At 38.3% G+C, this 18,503-nt stretch overlaps 1 protein-coding gene across 1 annotated transcript in view; it reads left to right on the forward strand.

Annotated features, from left to right (window-relative positions):
- Positions 1 to 18,503, forward strand: part of LOC309493629 (sialoadhesin-like) — a 343,044-nt gene that overhangs the window by 45,407 nt on the left and 279,134 nt on the right. The window contains exon 7 of the mRNA XM_082162774.1: positions 12,679 to 13,017. Coding sequence (XP_082018900.1) covers positions 12,679 to 13,017 — 339 coding nt within the window. The remainder of the gene's footprint in view (positions 1 to 12,678; positions 13,018 to 18,503) is intronic.

Consider the following 18,503-nt stretch of genomic DNA (forward strand, 5'->3'; position numbering starts at 1 on the left):
CTTGCGGGATGATAATTGAAGCTGAATTATAAGGCGCAATTGAAGATTGAACGTTTACAATTGTGGTTCTGATGCTTTCTATTTTCTCAGTGAAGAAGTTCATGAAATCATTACTACTGAACTGTAACGGGATATTTTGTTCGGGTGACGTCTGTTTATTTGTTAGTCTAGCCACGGTGTTAAATAAAAACCTTGGATTGTTTTGGTTGTTTTCTATTAGTTTGCGGAGGTCTTTCCACGCAATTCTAAAGACCTCTAAATTAGTTTGTTTCCATTTACGCTCTAAAATACGGGTTTCTCTCTTTAAAACATGCGTAGTATTGTTGTACCATGGTGCTTTATTTTTCTCTCTGACCTTTTTTAATTTAGTAGGTGCAAAAATTGAAGTCTCACACAGACACGCCCCTTCAAACAGAGCGTTCAAATCAGAGGCTAAAATCAGGCTTGGAAAAATGCCTTTTATTTATAAATTATGATTTTTTTTTCTGTTAAGTCCAATAATCCAGTCCATGACCCCTTTAAATGTTCAATTCTCTCTATACCCTTATCAACTGTATGAACTAACTTCACAACTTTTACTTGCACTGATATAGCAAGAATTTTTCTTTTAGTTGTTGTTTCATTGACAGCTATTTTCTTCTTGCTGTGTAAATTTGTTTAAATTCTTAATTTTTCAATCTTGTAATGATCTGCAGAAGAGAGAAGTGATTCACATTGCTTCTCTCGTGAGAAATGAATCGCAGTTTCACTCTTTCCCAGCATGTGATTGGCTGTTCGCAACTGATGTCACACCTAAACTCCTAAACTCTGTATCAAAGCCTGAGTTGACAGAGAAAGTTGATGATCAACATCATGGTACCAACAAAGCCTGGTTGGATTTGTATGGTTTTGTCAACTCTAAACCTACTCTTTGTTCAACTAGCTTCATGCAACAGGCCTCAGGACTGAAGCTGTAAAGCGCAGGGACCGTACTATGATGGTAGTTGAATAAACTCAGGGTTACAGGATTAGTTTAGAGTTGACAAAACCAAACCAGTCCAATAAGGCTTTGCTGGCACCATGACGCTGATCATCAACTTTCTCTGTCAACTGGACAACAAGGTCATGGAGAGGGTGACATCAGAACACCAGGCACGGCGTTAGGGGTGGGCCTGACGGGCCTAGGACCACCCACTTTTCAACAGGCCCACCCAAAACTTTTCTTCAAAAAAAACCAAAAAAAACTTTTAATATTTTTTACATTTTGTCAATAATTATAAAAAATCGGCAAATAAGCTCATAATTTGTGCCAAAATAGTCTAAATGTTTAGTTTTCAAAGTTTCATAGCTTAAAGGGGGTCGCACACCCAACGAGAAGTGCAGCATCGTGTCTAGGACAACTCGAGGTATCGCACACCGGATGCGCACTTTCTCAGTTTATGGCCAGCAATATTGTTATGTTTAAGGACATTATGACATTAAGATAATGCCTGTACCATGTTATGATTATACTGTACAATTAAATACAATCGTTGCTAAGTCTGCAGTCTGAACACTTTACCCCAGAGCGTCCGTTAACTGAATGAATTGAGAATATCACCTGAAAATCCGATAACATCAGCAGTTTTCATCCACGCAGCTGATTTCTGTAAATGAATGTAAAACTAAATGTATATTGCAGCACAGAATGAAGTCAGTATATACATTAATGACGATTTGAGACAAATATAATGTAAATTTATATATAAAACTATGTAAATGGCGCTCTGTGGCACGGTAGAATTTTGAACAAGGTCGAGCCGTTGCTGGGCGCTGCGCTGCGCTTCTCGTCCGGTGTGCGACCCCCTTTTGACGTCCTCCCTATTATAAACGAAGCATTTATTTAATCAAGGTCTAAATACGGCTAGTTGTGGATCCTATGGGGCGAGGTGACGTCACCCAGCACCAGTCGAGTTTTCAAAACAGTTTTAAAAAGCTGGTTATGTCTATTTTGATGTTTCTGCACAAGTTCAGCAGACAGTGAGGTTCGGGATCGGATGTAGCTGTTAATCTTCGTGGATGACCATGAATTGGCGGTAGTTCTATTGTATTAGTTATTATCTCGTAGTAGCCTAGGCTACATTTTAAATGCATTTTCTCTGTATAATAAGCCAAGCTCAGTCTGTTGTTAATGAAATCGAAAGACATTAATGTTGTATGAAATTGTCAAACAGATCTATTGCCACTTATGACCAGATTTGATTGAAACTGTCGGGCAGTGTTGTTGATCTGTATTATTGAAAACTTAAACAAATTAAACAGAACTGTTAAATATTCGGCCTCGTGTTATATGAGCAGAACTAAACTATGTTTTGGGGAAATATTAGATTCCTGACCACTTCTACAGTCTATAGGCCTTATATAGAGAGATGCGCTAAAGCACAGCCAGGTATGATGCATAATGGAGATTGCAAAGCGCTCTTCTTTGGTCAAAACCAAGGAGAGCGATCGCGGATAGGTCCGTCCTATGCACCGAAACTGTTTAAAATGCAACAAAATATTTAAAGAGCATCAAGCTATTAAAATCTCTATTATGTAAGCACAGATAATATAACAGTATATTAGTTAGTCATTTTTATTAGGTTGATTTGATAACGTTTTTAATTTAAGGCCCACACACAATTGGTCTGGTCCATCCAAAACTGGAATCCTGGCGCCGTGCATGCAGCGCACGAAAGTGTGACAACATCAGGAAAAGGAATGGAAAGCTTATTTATTCAGCTTTCAGATGATGTATAAATCTCAATTAAAAAAAATGTGACTGGTTGTGTGGTCCAGGGTCACATTCATGTTTATTTCTGGGGATTTGCATGTCACACTGGACTCCTCACTGTCTGCTTTCTGCCAGTATGTTGACTGTTCCCTTCCACCTGAGAAACAGGACTATTGATCCACTTGGGAGATCAGACCACAATCTGGTTCTGCTCCTCACTATAAGCCCAGAGTTGTGAGGCAAGCCATCACCACATGTTCCTTCAGAAAGTGGTCTCCTGGGGCGGGGGAGGCCCTGCGGGACTGTTTCCAGTGTACTGACTGGGGAATGCTTCAAGAGGCGTATGGGGAGGACATTGAGGGATCACTAGTTGTACAACTGACTACTTGAACTCCTGTATGGACATTGTTGTTCCCTCTAGATCTGTACGCTGCTTTGCCATCAATAAACCCTGGATCACCAGCAACATCAAAGACCTCCTCAACCAGAAGAAGAGAGCTATGATTGGTGACCAGGAACAGTGAAGATTCATACAAAGGGAGCTCAAAGTCCAATTGAAAGAGGCTAAATATGCTTACAGAAGAAAATATGAGCAGAAGTTGCAGCAAAACAGCATGAGGGAGGGCATGAAGACCATCACAAGCATGGGAACCTCGTGGAGGGGGATGTGGAGAGGGCCAACCAGTTTAATAACTTCTTTAATAGATTGGATTGCCCTGCCCCCCCTGGTGCCGATGGGGACTGTTCTGCTGCCATTCCCGCCCCGCGCCTGTATTTTTCACTGCGTGAGAACATGGTGAGGCGTGAGGCTTGTTGGACATAGCAACAGTAACTAAAGGGGGCGGGTCTTTGCGAACGGTCAATTGTGTCACATGCAGAAGTATTCTGATGACACTGCCATCGTGGGGTGTATCAAGAATGGAGATGAGGGAGAGTATCGGACCCTGATTGGGGACTTTGTGAGGTGGTGTAGCTTTAACTATCTACAGCTCAAAACTTCAAAAACTAAGGAGATGGTGGTCAACTTCCAGGGGACCAAGGCCCCTGTGTTCATCGAAGGCGTCTGTGTGAAGGTGGTCCAGACCTACAAAGATCTAGTTCTGCAGCTGGACGACAGACTGGGCTGGACAAGAACACAGATGCCCTATACTGGAAGGGACAGTGTCGGGTCCTTCAGTATCAGTCAGAAGCTAATGCAGATGTTTTACCAGACGGTCATCGCTAGCGTCCTCTTCTATGCTGTGGTATGTTGGGGGAGCGGCAGTAAGAAAAGGGACTGGATAAGCTGGTGAAGAAGACTGGTTCTGTGGTGGCTGTGGAACTTGACTCATTAACATCTGTGGCAGAGAGGAGGACCTGTAGCAAGTTTTTGTCCATCTTGGACAATGTCCATCACCCACTGGTTGGCGTTTGTCCCTCAGGCAATACGGCTTTTTAATTAATCCCTGTGGGCAGGGCTTAATTTATTGATTTATTTATGTATATTGGGCAGCTTGTCTTGTTTTGTTTGTTTTTATTATTTGTTTTAATTTTTGCTACTGGAAACTTGAATTTCCCTAGCGAATGAATAAAGTGTTTATCTATCTATCTATCCATCCATCTATCCATCTATCCATCTATCCATCTATCCATCTATCTATCTATCTATCTATCTATCTATCTATCTATCTATCTATCTGAAGGTATAGGCCTCTGGTTTACATTGGCATAACATGATTTCATTAAGCTGATGATGATGTAGAGAGTTGTTGTTGTGTCAGACCTGCAGGTGGAGACACAGCAGAGAGTGAAAGAGGGAGATTCAGTCACTCTGACATGTAAAAGCAGCTGCTCTCTGCCTGAACAAACAACATTCATCTGGTACAGAAACACACAGAGAATAACTGATCGAACAGTGAATCAGCTTCATCTGTGGTCAGTCAGTCGTTCTGATGAAGGAAACTATCAATGTGAAATAAGAAGAAATAATCATCATCTGATCTCTCCTCCTGTTTATATTGATGTTGAATGTGAGTGCAAACTGATTCATTAATATTAGTGAAAGTCACATTTTATGTCTAATAGACATTTAATATTACTAATTAATAATTTATATTAATTTATACTAATGTATTTTCTTTAATCAGAAACTCCTTCAGTTTCCTCTGTCTCACGTGTGAAATGATCTTCATGATCATCTTGTTTCAGGGGTTCAGAGAGATGCTCTGGTCACAGTTTCTGGGATTGTGGCGGGATGTGGAGGATTGATCTTCATCATCATCATTATTATTATCATCATCGTGTTCATAAGGTGAGTGAATGTTGAGCAGCTCCTGCATTAAAGTCTTTTCAAAAATGAACATAAATGCAACATTTGTTGAACTTAAACCACTAACAAAAAATAAATGTTTCTTAAAATAAATTACTTTTCTTTACTTTCTAACAAAAACATGTTTCCTCAGGAAGAAGAGGAGAGACGGTGGAGCTGAAGTTATCAGACAAAATCAGGCAAGTTTGATAATAATACATACCTGAATCTACAATGTCCAGTGGTGGACGAAGTACGTACATACCATGTACTTGAGTTAAAGTAAAGATATTCAAGGTAAAATATTACTCAAGTAAAAGTAGAAGTGCTGCCTTTAAACATTCACTTGAGTAAAAGTACAAAAGTATTTGCCTTCAAATTTACTTAAGTATCCAAGTACTATGATTTTTTTACCTATTATAATTTTTGTCACAAGACTCTTGCTTAACTCAGTCTACGTGAAGACTCTGTCACTCTTGGCACATCAATCTATTAATAAAATGACATTAATTAGTCAATATATATATATTTGAATTGAATACATTTTTTGTGTGTTTAATTTTGGACGGAAGGGGACTGATCCCATAAGGTATAATACATTTACAGTATTTACTGTACATATTTTTCACAAGCGTCTATGGTCATAATTATAAACATCCTAATGTTATGATACATTCACATAAACCTGCACAATGCCATTGAATATATACACACTACATTATGGGAGCAGCCGATTTCCCTACAAAATTAAACACCAAAACGTATTAATGCAGTGTTTCTGCTACTCCTCAGAAAAAAAAATGCTATTATATGCAAGTAATTGTAGTGTCAAGGTAATAAGCAATGTTCATTATGCGTCAGTATTTACCGATAATTGCTGCTGCTCTCTGCCCCGCTTAAAATTATTGGCAACACAAATTGTTTGGAACTATTGAGAGCTACACGAATCACGTGACCGCGTGGCGGCGAGATCACAGTAGGCTTGTTCGACTTGAAACGGCACACTGCACAGACCAATCGGTGAATGACATTAAAATACCGCGAGAGTGGTTAGAGAGTAGACGGCTCTGTATGCTTTTCAATTGCTCTCGCGATTTCGCTCTATACTTTGATGTCATAAACTGATCGGTCTGTGCAGCGCCGGTTCAAATCAAACAAGCCGTGTGTGTCGCAACCTCTTACTGTCTATGGTCGCAACTCTCATATTTAACGGCTCTGGTTCGCGCTTAGTAGATACCACCAAGGCAAGTTCAAAACAAAGCGCGCACGTTGTAGGCTACTGTGATAGGTGGCTCGTTTGACCAGTTAAGTTTTTATCCACTCATAAATAAAAAGGAACGACTGATTTTGAAAATGTAGTAGAGTAAAAAGTAAGATATTTGACTTTGAAATGTAGTGGAGTTAAAGTAAAAGTCTTCCCAAATTTAAATACTTCAGTAAAGTACAGATACGCAAAAAAGCTACTTAAGTACAGTAACGAATTACATTTACTTCGTTACTGTCCACCACTGACAATGTCTACAATGATATTATATTTAACTAGAAAATACAAGACTTACAAGATCATGTACTGCCAAATATTTGACATGAAGACAATCTGGAAAACATCACGCATGTAACTCACAGTCACTGTGTTTCTGAATGATCGATCTGTTGTTATATCTGTGTGATATTTTATTTGATGAAACTGCAGGAGGATCACATTGACAGATCAGCAGAAACGGCTTCGACCAATGACGTTCCACTGTATTCACTAGTATCAGCCAATCAGAGGGATGATCTGTATTCCAACATTAACGCAAAGAAACAAACAGAAACAGACTCTGCAGATGTTAAAGAGGTTCAGTATGCCAGTGTCCATCACTTCAAGAACAAAGACATGAAGACTGAAGAGTACGACTGCATTGAGACGCATCATCCGTCTGAAGCCAACAGGTGAGAAACGTTTCATTTAAACTCTAATAAAACATATTCAATTCTTAATCAGAGCTCTTGTTTTGTGTTGTTGAGATGATGGATTGTCACCTCTTGAAATGCCACATTAACATATTTGTTTAATTTCTCCCCAGATCTGAGGATGTGATCTACAGCTCAGTCAAGTAAAGAACATGTGATCGGAGCCGCTTCCTGATGCTGATGGGAGACCTGGATTTGAGTCCATCCCAGGTCATGTTCCCATCTCACTGTCCTCTTGATTTCACCTTTACACATTTATGGGACTGTTTTACTGTTTAGACATGAATTAAGTTCCCTTCACTGATGGCCTTGTGGAAGGGCCCGTCGTGAAGGGATCCAGTTGTTCACTTTCATTTGGAAAATCCCTACAAATGGCGCCTCCTTCCCGAAGTGCCCTTCAAGGGGGCAAAAACGCGTTTTGAATTTGCCCCAAGTTCCAGACAAACCAGTCAATGGAAAGAACTGACAGACAAAACTGTGGTTTGAAAAACAGAATTGAGAAAATCTTCCTTGTATTCCATCACACTCAAGCACAGTAGCCCACATAGCAACATTGTGACGGCCCATATCCGGCCCACATCTGGCACACGTGGAAAGATGATCTGGCCCACATGCAGCGTGGAATGACGGCCCTTGGGCGGCTCACTCCTGTTTGCCAGATCTGGGCCACAAGCAGGCCATAGCAATGCCACATGAACCAGAACTGGACCTTATCTGAGCCACAAAATCTGTGTATATTAAATATGAAGTCATCTCAGCCTTAATAAGCCTGTTAACAAACAGAATCACTGAAGGAAAGAAGAGAACAGAAAAAGAGACGAGCAGAAACACAAGAACTACAACTGACTTCAGCCACAGCCTTAGATGAAATCAACTGAAGAGAAAAGAAGACATTAAATCTGTGAAGATCTCAGCAGAGGAGGATTAAACAACTCCACAAACAGCATTACCAGCTTCACTTATTACTAACCAGGCTGACTTTATTTCTGTCAGACGTCTACAAAAGTTGTTATTGAGAATTAACAGAGGTTTAACTCTGGTTCATTTGAAGTCACTATAACAGTGATTATGTGATTAGTGTTTCCATTAGTTGTGCTCTTAACTCTTATGTCTTTTTTTGGCTGCTGTGACTATTGTTTTTTTGTTATTAATTGTATTATTGCTACTGTGTTATTTTTGCATCCTCACTTCCTTTCCTCGTGTCTCAGCTCCTCCCCCTGTAGGATGCGAGGGAAGAAAAGGAGGACAGAGGAATTGAATGAAAGCTTTTTTATACATTGGAATACTTGATCACTCGAGCATCACTTCACAGCGTCATCATCAACGCGCAAAGGATCTGCCCTTATGTTGTTAAAGTTTGGTTATTTAAGAAATTCATAATAAATAATAATAAAGCAAGATACCCTGTTGAAAAATGTGAGATGTGTGGTTTAGTTAAACTGCAAAGGCAAAGTATAAATAAAAATGATTGTGACTGATGTGAAGGGGACTGATTTGTGCGTGTTTAGTCGATAAAACACTTCCGCAAAGGATCCACCGTGTATCCTCACTTTTGACTCTGAAAGTTCCTCACTCCTCGATCCTCGACTCCTCGCGGTGCGATTAGAGAATTTGAGATGTCCTTCAAGATGGCTGAGCTCGATCGGTTTCCGGGTCATAGGATGGAGGACGGAGGAGCGAGGAGACGAGGAGTTATATTGAGAAGCACCCAGTGTGTTTTTTTAAACACATTTTCAGCAGCAAAGAAAGCTAAGTAAAACGACAACAGGTGTTGATGGTTATCTGTTGATGGCTTTATAATCATCATGAAATAGCCTGATTAACTGATGTCATATTAGATTAGAATAGATTACCTTTATTGTCATTATAAACATGTATAACGAAATTATGAAGTGCGTCCCTTAGTGTTGGATTATATACAACAAAACAAACAATGTTACATACAACACAAATATTAAACATATAATACAAAATAATAAATTTGTAATCAGTTTTAAATATTGCACTAATAAAAAATATATTGCACTAAAAATGTGAATTGCAAAATGAAGAATAAAAAAAGAAAAACAGCACCCTGAGACTGTATGTGTATATTTATGTATGTAGCAGAGAGGGATCAGTGCATATTAGAGTTCATGATGGTTATGGCTCTGGGGAAGAAACTGTCCTTTAATATTTTTGTCCTCATTTTTATGGACCTGTAACGCCTGCCTGATGGCAGCAAGTCAAACCATTTAAACCCGGGGTGTGAGGAGTCCTTTAAAATGTTTTCAACCCTACTGAGGCATCGAGAGTTGTACATGTCCTTCAGTCATGGGAGGGGTCATCCAATGATCTTCTGTGTGGTGTTAATGATCCTCTGAAGCCCCCTCTTATCTGCCTCAGAGCATCTAGCATATCCCACTATGAGACAATAGGTCAGCACACTCTCAGTGGAAGAACGATGGAAATTCACCAGCAGCTTTTCACCCATGTTGTTTTTCCTGAGACGTCTCAGGAAGTGTAGTCGTTGCCTCGCCTTCTTAATGACCGCTGTAGTATTTGCAGTCCAGGAGAGGTCAGCAGAGATAAAAGTGCCCAGAAATGTAACATCTCAGCACAGTCCACGTTGATGTTAAGGGGAAACAGTTCCGCCTTCTGTTTCCTGAAGTCTATGATGAGCTCCTTCGTTTTTGAGATGTTTAGAGTCAGGTTGTTTGACTGAACTCCATGATGTTATTTTCTGGACCTCGTCTGTCTCATCACCACCTTCGATAAGTCTAAGTTGTACAAAAGGAACTGTATTTCACTAATTACTATTACGATGCCAACCGTTTCAGAGGGTCGATTACCACATTTTGATGTCCAATGGCCACGAGAGTAATGAAGAGCAGGCAGTTGCACTAAATTGTACTATTTTACTCTTAAGACTGTGGAATAACAGTAATCAAATACACTGTGTACATATTCACCATCAAAGGATTACACAAATGCAAAGAAAATGTACATATGAAGAGCGTAGGCCGGCGCAAAATAATTAATAAAATAAACAATGCATCTTTTCAACAGGATTGAATTTTAAGGACACAGATGTTAGCTGGTCTTGTGATTGGGCAATGAAAACAATGATTGCAACAGTCCGGTTTAGTCTCTACAGTTCTTTAAGATGTTCAGATGTCCGAATAGCGATGTGGAGTTGGTCGTTGAGCTGCAGTCTCAGGCCCCCTGATGTATGATGAATCCTCCGCGATAATACATGCAGGTGTATATAAATCTAGTGTATTACTCCGTATTTATCTCGTTGATGTATGACTCTCAAATATGGTTAATCTTAAAGGATGCACATTCAAGAATCGTCACTATGAAAACTTCAGCGTGAAGTTTAATACCATCCGCTGCCAATCAAGAGCACAAATATTAAATCCTGCAGTTCACAAAGTGAAGGCGCTGCAGAAAGAGATTTTAATCAATCTTATTTTACTACTTTACAGGTAAGATTGCGGGACCTCAGCTTTCCCTCAGGATCCGAACAGGAAAAAATTATCCAGTCTCGCGCAATCTCAGATTAAACCACACCTCCTCACATTCAAATCAATGACCAACATAATAGCTGCACAGCCCTTATATTAAATTAACACAAACTGAACATGGGCTTTTTTACACAAGCACTGTTGTGTCGTCCGCAGATTTGATGATGGTATTACTGTGGTGGGCTCTGCTGCAGTCATAGATGTAGAGGGAGTACAGTAAAGGGCTCAGCACACACCCTTGTGGAGAACCGGTACTAAATGTACGGGTAAAGGACACGTAAGGGCTCATGTTGCTGGATCTCATGCTGCCCCATCTAGTCTATTCCCCGGTACGGGTTGTGTCGAGACATTCGTTAATCTGGTGGTTTGATGAGAAAAAGATTAAATGTAGTTGCAATAAATGCGTTAAGAATCTGATGACGGAACAGTTTGATCTTCGGCTGACAAATCAGAGGAAATGGGCGTTTAATTCCCGCCCACGTGTAGAAATCAAATATTCAAGCTGTTTATTCATTTTTCTAACTGAGAACGAAAAACGAAAAATCCAGCTGAATTCTTGTTTCGTTTTTTGGAAAAAGGAACCGTTTTCAAATGTTTCTACTTTCAGTATTAATTCAAAAAACGACTGAACGAATGATACACGGATTGGAAACATTAATCACTCTTATGGTGACTTCGAATTAAACACATTCGAGTTAAACCTCTGTTAATTCTCAATGCAAACTTTTGTAGACGTCTGACAGAAATAAATTCAGTCTGGTTAGTAATAAGTGAAGCTGGTAATGCTGTTTGTGGAGTTGTTTAATCCTCCTCTGCTGAGATCTTCACAGATTTAATGTCTTCTTTTCTCTTCAGTTGATTTCATCTCAGGCTGTGGCTGAAGTCAGTTGTAGTTCTTGTGTTTCTGCTCGTCTCTTTTTCTGTTCTCTTCTTTCCTTCAGTGATTCTGCTTGTTAACAGGCTTATTAAGGCTGCGATGACTGACTCCATATTTAATAAACAGATTTTGTGGCTCAGATAAGGTCCAGTTCTGGTTTATTTCTTTGCTCTTGGCTGACATGTGGAATTGCTATGGCCTGCTTGTGGCCCAGATCTGGCAAACAGGAGTGGCCCACCCAAGTGCCGTAAGTCCACGCTGCATGTGGGCCAGATCATCTTTCCACGTGTGCCAGATGTGGGCCGGATCTGGGCCAACACAATGTTGCTATGTGGGTGTGTGTGTGTGTGTCGTCCAGAGCTTCATGTGTTAAACACAGAGTTTGTGTCAGAAAGAGGAAGTGAAACTAAGAGCTGTAAAGATGCTGCTCAGACGCTCCTGCAGACATGATGAGCATCTTTACACTGTTCTTTCTCAAAGCAAACATCTTTCACATATTCTCTCACAAAGATCTGACAATACTGAGCTCTACAGAGATACATGTAAAGCTTGTGTGTGTTTGACATCTGAGACGTTAACTTTCTTCACCAGTTGTTCTTGTGTAGTTGAGATTACGGTCACTCATAAAACCACAAAGAGGAAGACCAACATTTAGTTGCACAATATTTAATGTGAAGACTGCAGCGTTTGACGCCTTAAACTGCGGATGTTTTCCTCATTTGGCCGTCGACACTGAAACATTGACACTTCAGAGCGGTAAGACCATTTTGCTCTTATTTAAAATAGTTCAGTAGAGCTACGATTGATGTTTATAAAACTGTTTTAGGTGAATGTTGATTTGATGAAGTGATTGAAACTCCAGAAGCTCAATATCTGTTGTAGATTCATGTGTAAATATTGTGTGAAGCTCTTTAGACACACGAGGCCTGACATGAGAAACATCATCAGTTCACATCAAGCCTTCAATGAGCCGTGAATTATTAATCATCATGTGCTTTATCAATAGAGTTTGTGATGTTGTGTATAGATGATGCTCATAATGTCATAATTGTCAGTTTTATGATTGCAGAAGTCACTATGGTGTCGTCTCTCATAAAGTCTCTTCCTCTGATCGTAGTGATCATGACTGCGGGTGAGTCTTCAGTTTCACTCACTATACTGATATTTTAACAAAAGATGATTGAGCTCTTCACACTTATAAACGGATGTGAGTGTTTTACTGTCAGCTAACATAAAAATATCAAAAGTGAAAAGATATTTTTTGTATATTTCTTCAAAACACCTGAAAGTCTCTTCATTCCTCATTTCTGTGTTTCAGGGGTTGATGGTCAGCAGGATCAGGGAGTGAATTACAGCCCTTCATATGTTTGTGCATTAAAGGGATCAACAGTGAAAATATCCTGTACTTTAACATATCCTGATGGTCATGAGATCAGAACAGCTTTCTGGACCAAAACTGTTGGAGAATCACCTGATCTGTGTTCAGGTCCACAGAAGAGAAGAGGGATTCAGTGTGACAGAGAAGATACAAACACTTCCAGCATCACTTTGACGTCTGTAACAGAAGCTGATAAACACATCTACTATTGCAGATTTACTACAGATAAAGCGGAGGGAAAATGGACGGGGATTCCTGGAGTTCAGCTTGACGTCACAGGTAAAACTACTGAACTCTCAGAAATCGACCACAGAAACATACAAACACACACATCACACACTTTCTTATGTTACTGAATCTGCCAGATGACCTTCTTTATTTGTGGGAACACAAAAGGAGATATTTTATCAAATGTCCTGATGGCTCTTGTTCATATAATGACAGTCGGCACCTTCAAGCTTTAATTGTCAAGTCAAGTCACTTTCAATTATATAGCGCTTTTAACAATATAGATTGTTTCAAATCAGCTTTACAGTGATAATAGGAAATTCAAGTAACAGAGATTGTTTTGGCTTTATAGCAGCTCTAGAATAATGTTATTGTCCAGCTAAAGTTAGTTTTGATTGATTCACTTCCGTCGCAACGATCATTAGTTATTAACTTAGGGGCCGCTAACACGACACCGTTCTGACAGAAAACCCTTAAGTTCTCTCTGGGCAAACTTAAAAAACGCGAACCTGTGAGAATGCTGATGGCGTGCACATGCGTATTACGTGTTCAGTCTATAGGTATGCTTATTTGAATATATATGTGTGCAGGCGTGTAGTCTTTCTTTACAAACCAACCCTCAACACTTGTCTGGCCTTAAAAATTTATAATACAGAATTTTCATCGCTTCTGCACGTCCAGGTGCAGGTCCTTCATCGGATCTGGATACGGCCTGGATCCGGCGGACTGCGGTAAACCTCGAGATAAACAGAAAGACTAATATTAGCGTAGACGCCATTCTTCTTATGATGTAACAAGTACATCAGGATTTATGGGAAGTGCTCCCGGTTCCAGCTGAACTACACTGTAAAAAATGTAACCGTAAAAAAACGGTCAATGACTGTCAGCTGCGGCTGCCAAACAAAAAACGTAAAAATAAAGTAAAATATTGTAATTTAAATGAAGTGCAAAAAACTTTTACAGAAATTTTCCTTAAATGTTTTACAGAAAAACACTGTTATTTTACAGCTATTTCCTGAATTATTACGATCAAACACCTGCATTGTAAAAAAAATCCCATAAAATAACAGTCAAATGACTGTCAGCAACGGCTGCCATACAAAAACCGTAAAATTAATGTCAAATATCCTAATTTAAATAAGTGGAAAATACTTTTACAGAGATCTTCATTAATCTTTTTTTAACAGAAACACAGTTAAAACACAGTTATTTCACATTTATTTTCTGATTTTTTTAATGAAAAACACGCAGTTAATTATATGCATGATTTGTTGTGACTATACGTCACTGCATCAGCAACTACACAGTTACTGTCAGTTAAATAAAGCAACATGCAGCATATCATCAGTGTTTCTCTGCTCATCCTGAACTGAAGCTCAGGCTCTACTCTTCAACATAATAGTGACACACGAAACACACCATACAGAAACACTTTAAACCCCAACAGAACATTAAACACTACCAGATCTCTCAGGATCTCAGCATCTTCACTTATTACAATCCAGACTTTATTTCTTTCATACTAACATTCTTATTGAGAATTAACAGAGGTTTAGAAGTTGAAGTTTTATTGAAAAGAATAAAGTTTGATGTCACCATGATGGAGATCAGTGTTTGCTTTAGTTGGGCTCTTGAACTTTTAGTGTTTATCTTTAATGTTTCTCTGGCTGCTTTCACTGTGTGTCTCTGATGCATATTTGTAATTGTAGCAGTCCAAGAGAAACTCAGATCAGATGATATTCGTCACTTTTTAGTGATAATAGTCATCATGTAGTGTCCTGCTTTATTAATACCACTTAAAGTGAAATATCTGATTAAGTCGTTAAATATTAGTTGTTCATTTTGCATGACAAAAACTGCTATAGAAGATCCTGCAGTGTTGTGATACTCAGATTTTATGGAGTCATTATACAGAAAATGTTTTGACAGGATCACATAGACTCACTCAGACATCAAGAATCAGCGTATGAATCACAACAATGGTGACAATGAAAAAAAATCGGAATTACTATAAAGTCACAAAAAGGCTTTGTTGGTTGTCACCATTGTTGAAATTCATATGTTGATTCTTGATGTCTCTATACTACTAAAAAAATGAACCACCTCAAAACTTTTTCTGTACAATATATATCTTTTTTTTTATTATTGTTATAATACTGATACCACAATAATACAAGGGTTATGTGAAAAATTATGACATTTATAGACTTTGTATAAAGCTAAATTCCATCTACATATTATGTAATCTATGCTAATATATTCAGAGATTTGACTGACACATCATCAGATCAGCATATGATGACTTTAACATCATCAATGAATGACCAAGATCATCTGATATTTTCTCTAGCATTTATTGCTATAACAAACATGTATGAAATACACAGTTAAAGCAGCCAAAGAAAAATTAAAGTTAAAAATACAAGGGTCATGAGCCCAACTAAAGCAGACACTGATCTCAATCATGGTGACATCAAATTTATTACACTTAAGTTATTTACACTTTATTTAAATTAGCATATTTTACTTTAATTTTAGGGTTTTTGTTTGGCAGCCGCAGCTGCCAGTCATTTGACCCTTTTTTTTTAACGATTTTTTAACAATGAAGGTATTTTATCATAATAATGCAGGAAATACCTGTGAAATAACAGTGTTTTTTCGTTTTTTTTTTTTATTAGCATATTTTACTTTAATTTTATGCTTTTTGTTTGGTAGCCGCAGCTGCCAGTCATTTGACCCTTTTTTTACATTTTGTTTTTACAATGAAGGTATTTGATCACGATTATTCAGGAAATACCTGTAAAATAACAGTGTTTTTCAGTTTATTTAATTTAGGATGTTTTACAGTTTTTTGGGGAGCTGACAGTCATTTGACCATTTTATCATTTAACTGTTTTGTTTCTGTTAAATTACAGATTATATTTGTAATTTTACATACATTTTTATGTAATTTAAGAAAACAGAAAAAATACTGTATGAAAAATACAATCAATTTTCTGTATAAAAAATGTGAATTACTGTCATTTGTCATTAATGTCACAATACCTAAAATAACAGCTGAATTTTTATTTTACAGATATTATTTGTAATTTTACAGTGTTTTGAGTACAATTTAAAATTAAAGAAAATGATCGTCAAAAAATCACAGTTATTTTCTGTAAAATTAAGATTTTTTTTTACAGTGTAATCTATGCAGCCTAACATTGAATTATAGGAGTCTATAATGTGTTATGTGTATGCTAGGTCAAAGAGAAGTGTTTTTAGTCTAGCTTTGAACTGACTTCCCGGACAATGGTAGATTTAGATATTCTAGGTATTATCAGCTGGCCCGAATTATGAGATCGCAATAAACGTGAAGGACTATAATGCGTTAAGAGCTCGTTCAAGTACTGCGGAGCTAAACCATTTAGTGCTTTGTAAGTCATCAGCAATATTTTAAAATGTATACGATGTTTAATAGGGAGCCAGTGCAGTGTTGACAGAACTGGGCTAATATGGTCATACTTCCTGGTTCTGGTAAGAACTTGAGCAGCTGCGTTTTGGACCAGCTGTAGTTTGTTTATTAAGCGTGCAGGGCAACCACCCATAATAGCATTACAATAATCTAGCCTTGATGTCATGAACGCATGAACTAATTGTTCCGCATTTGTCAATGAGAGCATATGGCTTAATTTAGATATATTTTTAAGATGAAAAAATTTGGTTTTACAGATACCAGACACGTGACTTTCAAATGAAAGATTGGTATCAAAGAGCACACCCAGGTTCCTGACCGACGACGAAGACTTAACAGAGCAGCCATCAAGTGTTAGATAGGTTATTACGTGAGGACATTTTTTGTCCAATAATTAGAATCTCTGTTTTTTCAGAATTAAGTAGTAGTTTATTACTAGTCATCCAATTTTTTGGGATATGCATTCAGCTATGCATTCCGTTAATTTTGTGAATTGGTAAGTTTCGTCAGGGCGTGAAGAAATATAGAGCTGAGTATCATCAGCATAACAGTGAAAACTAATTCCATGTTTCCTAATGATATCTCCTAATGGTAGCATGTACAGAGTGAACAGCAACGGTCCTAGTACTGAGCCTTGTGTAGGTACGCCATACTGATGTTTTGATTGATAAGACATCTCTTCATTTTCATTTTCAGATAAGTATGATTTAAATCATGCTAATGCAATTCCACTGATGCAAACATAATTGTTGAGTCTATTTAAAAGAATGTTGTGGTCAATAGTATCAAATGCAGTATAGATCAAGTAACACAATAGCGAGATACAACCACGATCGGATGATAAGAGCAAATCATTTGTGACTCTGATGAGACCTGTCTCAGTACTATTGTACGGTCTAAATCCTGAAAGAAAATCCTTGCAGATATAATTTCTTTCTAAAAAGGAACACTAGAAAGGATACTGCCTTTTCTAGTATCTTTGACAGAAAAGGTAGATTCGAGATCGGCCTGTAATTGACTAATTCTGTACGATCAAGTTGTGTTTTTTTAAGAAGCGGTTTAATCATAGCCAGCTTAAAAGTTTTTGGTACATATCCTAATGACAAAGATAAATTTAAGGTATTAAGAAGAGGATCTATGACCTCTGGGAGCATCTCTTTCAATAGCTTAGCCGGTATAGGGTCTAACATACATGTTGTCAATTTAGATGATTTAACGAGTTTAGAAAATTCTGTCTAGAAAATTCTGTTTAGAAAATGTTTGTGACTTTTGACTTTTGATTGATATTCCAAGTGTTGTGAAGGTGTGCAATAGGGTTCATCAAGAAACAAAGTAACAAAACATACTGTAATAATATTACAATTTGTTTTGTTACTTTGTTTCATATTATGTTAGGGATCATTCTGTATTTATGGAATGGACCACCGGAGGAAAAAGGGGGGGGGGGGTCATGTCTTTTTATTTTTTGTTGAGGGGAGGGTCACCCAACTTTTGTATTCATGAAAACAGCAAAATTTCAAAGTGGCTTATTTTGTGCATATTTTTCCATGTAGCTGTTTCCACGCTAGCAGATGGGTCTGACCCAACAAAAATCCAGTTTGGCGCTGTTTGACAGTGCACGCATGCTTCAGGCATACGCGCTCAGAAAAAGTGTATCTTTGCTGCGTTCCAGTCCAAAATTGTCATGCCCTTCACTCGCTAACTTCCCTCCATCTCGTTCACTCGGATGTACGTCATTGCTTACGTTGCACGAGTGCCCACTACTGGCGGAAACTGCAATGGGCTGAATTGACCCTTCGCAGGGAGTTTGATTAACAGGCGATCTGACCAATCATAATCCGCCATCCGCCATTTATGTCTGACAAATCAGTCAGGAGAGTTACTAGATTAATGTTGGAGGATTTGAACCTGAAAAACGGAGTATACTGACGTCTTTCTGCGGTTAAAACAACATTCCTTATGTTCTTTCATGTTTATTTGATGCTATAAATTAACTAGAAGGAAGAGATGATTGGTTCATGAGAAGCTTTAACTGAGGCGCCACAGCGATCTGTCACGACACAATAAAGAGCCACAAAAGTAA

Source organism: Leuciscus leuciscus, assembly GCF_965113295.1.
Source record: "Leuciscus leuciscus genome assembly, chromosome: 3".
NCBI classification, from domain to species: Eukaryota; Metazoa; Chordata; class Actinopteri; order Cypriniformes; family Leuciscidae; genus Leuciscus; species Leuciscus leuciscus.